General features: G+C 61.4%; 1 protein-coding gene across 1 annotated transcript in view; it reads left to right on the plus strand.

Moving 5' to 3' along the window:
• Positions 1–1,201, plus strand: part of LOC104466162 (chromodomain-helicase-DNA-binding protein 6-like) — a gene marked incomplete at its 5' end in the record, with an annotated part of 47,342 nt that overhangs the window by 29,208 nt on the left and 16,933 nt on the right. Inside the window, 1 exon segment of the mRNA XM_010079501.1 lies at positions 875–978. Within this exon segment, the coding sequence (XP_010077803.1) occupies positions 875–978 (104 nt within the window).

Below are 1,201 nucleotides of genomic sequence, written 5' to 3' on the forward strand. Positions count from 1 at the left end.
CTCACCACTGCTCCGAGCGGGTCAGACCCTGAGGTCAAATCCCCAGGTCTTGCTCAGGCAAAACTCCATCCTTAGACAGCAGCTGTGCATGAGGAGGGACCACGGCCATGACAGCCCTGCTGAGGCAGCTCTGAGGCTGCAGCACCAGCCTGGGCGGTGCTGAGGACCCTCGGGGTCACCCTGCAGGAGACCGTCTCCATGTGCTGTCTTTAGTCCAAGGTGGGAGCCCACAGAGACTGTGCTTGGTTGCCAAGGCCAGGCCTCGGAGCAGAGCACACCCCACTACTGTGGCCTGTGGTCCCTTCCCAGCACTGAGGACAAGGGGGGTGACAGGCTCCATTAGTGCCACCGAGCCTGCCGCCTGCCAGCCCCTGATCTTCCTGCAAAGACTCAGCTCCTGGTGCTTCAGAGAGAAGTGTGATATGCTGAGCTTAATTTCCTAGAGCAGGGGCTGCTGCCTTCCCCAGCACAGCTCCGTTTGCATGAGTCTGTGCGGAGGGGACGTTGCAGCCCACTCCACCAGGTGTGCTCTTCTTTTGGGGCTGGTAGGTTTGAGGTGGTATCCCCCAAGAGATGCTGTTTAGGTCAGATCGGATTTCCAGTCCTCTGATGTTGCTTGGGTGGGAGGGGAGAGGGGATGTGCAGCCTCCCCATCGCTGGAGAGAGGATGGGGGAAGCAATGGGTTGTGCTGGAGCCAAGGCTCAAGCTCTCTGAGCCCAGGGAATGTGCACGCCAGGCCCCAGTTCAGACTTAGCTGTCCCCAAGGCAGTGAGTGGTGGCTCCTGCCTCCCCACACCCCTGCTCGGCAGTGCCCAGTGCACTCCGGTGTCTGGTGAGGCGAGGAGAGGGACATTCATCCCTTGTCTGGCACAGGGAGCTGGACGTGCTGCTGCCGGACATTGACTACGTGGAGATCCCAGTGGACTGGTGGAACGCTGAAGCTGATAAATCCCTGCTCATCGGTGTCTTCAAGCACGGTGCGTACCCAGCTTGTCTGGTGGGTGCTGGTACATGAGAGGGACCCCAGTGGAGGCCCTGACCAGAGCTCCAGTCCCTGGAGGGGATGTCACGTCAGTGCCAGAGAGCAGAGCCACGGCCATGCACCATAGCCACACAGGGCCAAGGCAGCTCTCCCTGGGCGCTGTCAGCAGCCAGCTCGTTTGGGTGGTTTGGCAGGCGCCACGGGGCGCCCAAGGGGGC

This window comes from Pterocles gutturalis, unplaced genomic scaffold (assembly GCF_000699245.1).
Source record: "Pterocles gutturalis isolate BGI_N339 unplaced genomic scaffold, ASM69924v1 scaffold6754, whole genome shotgun sequence".
NCBI lineage: Eukaryota > Metazoa > Chordata > Aves > Pterocliformes > Pteroclidae > Pterocles > Pterocles gutturalis.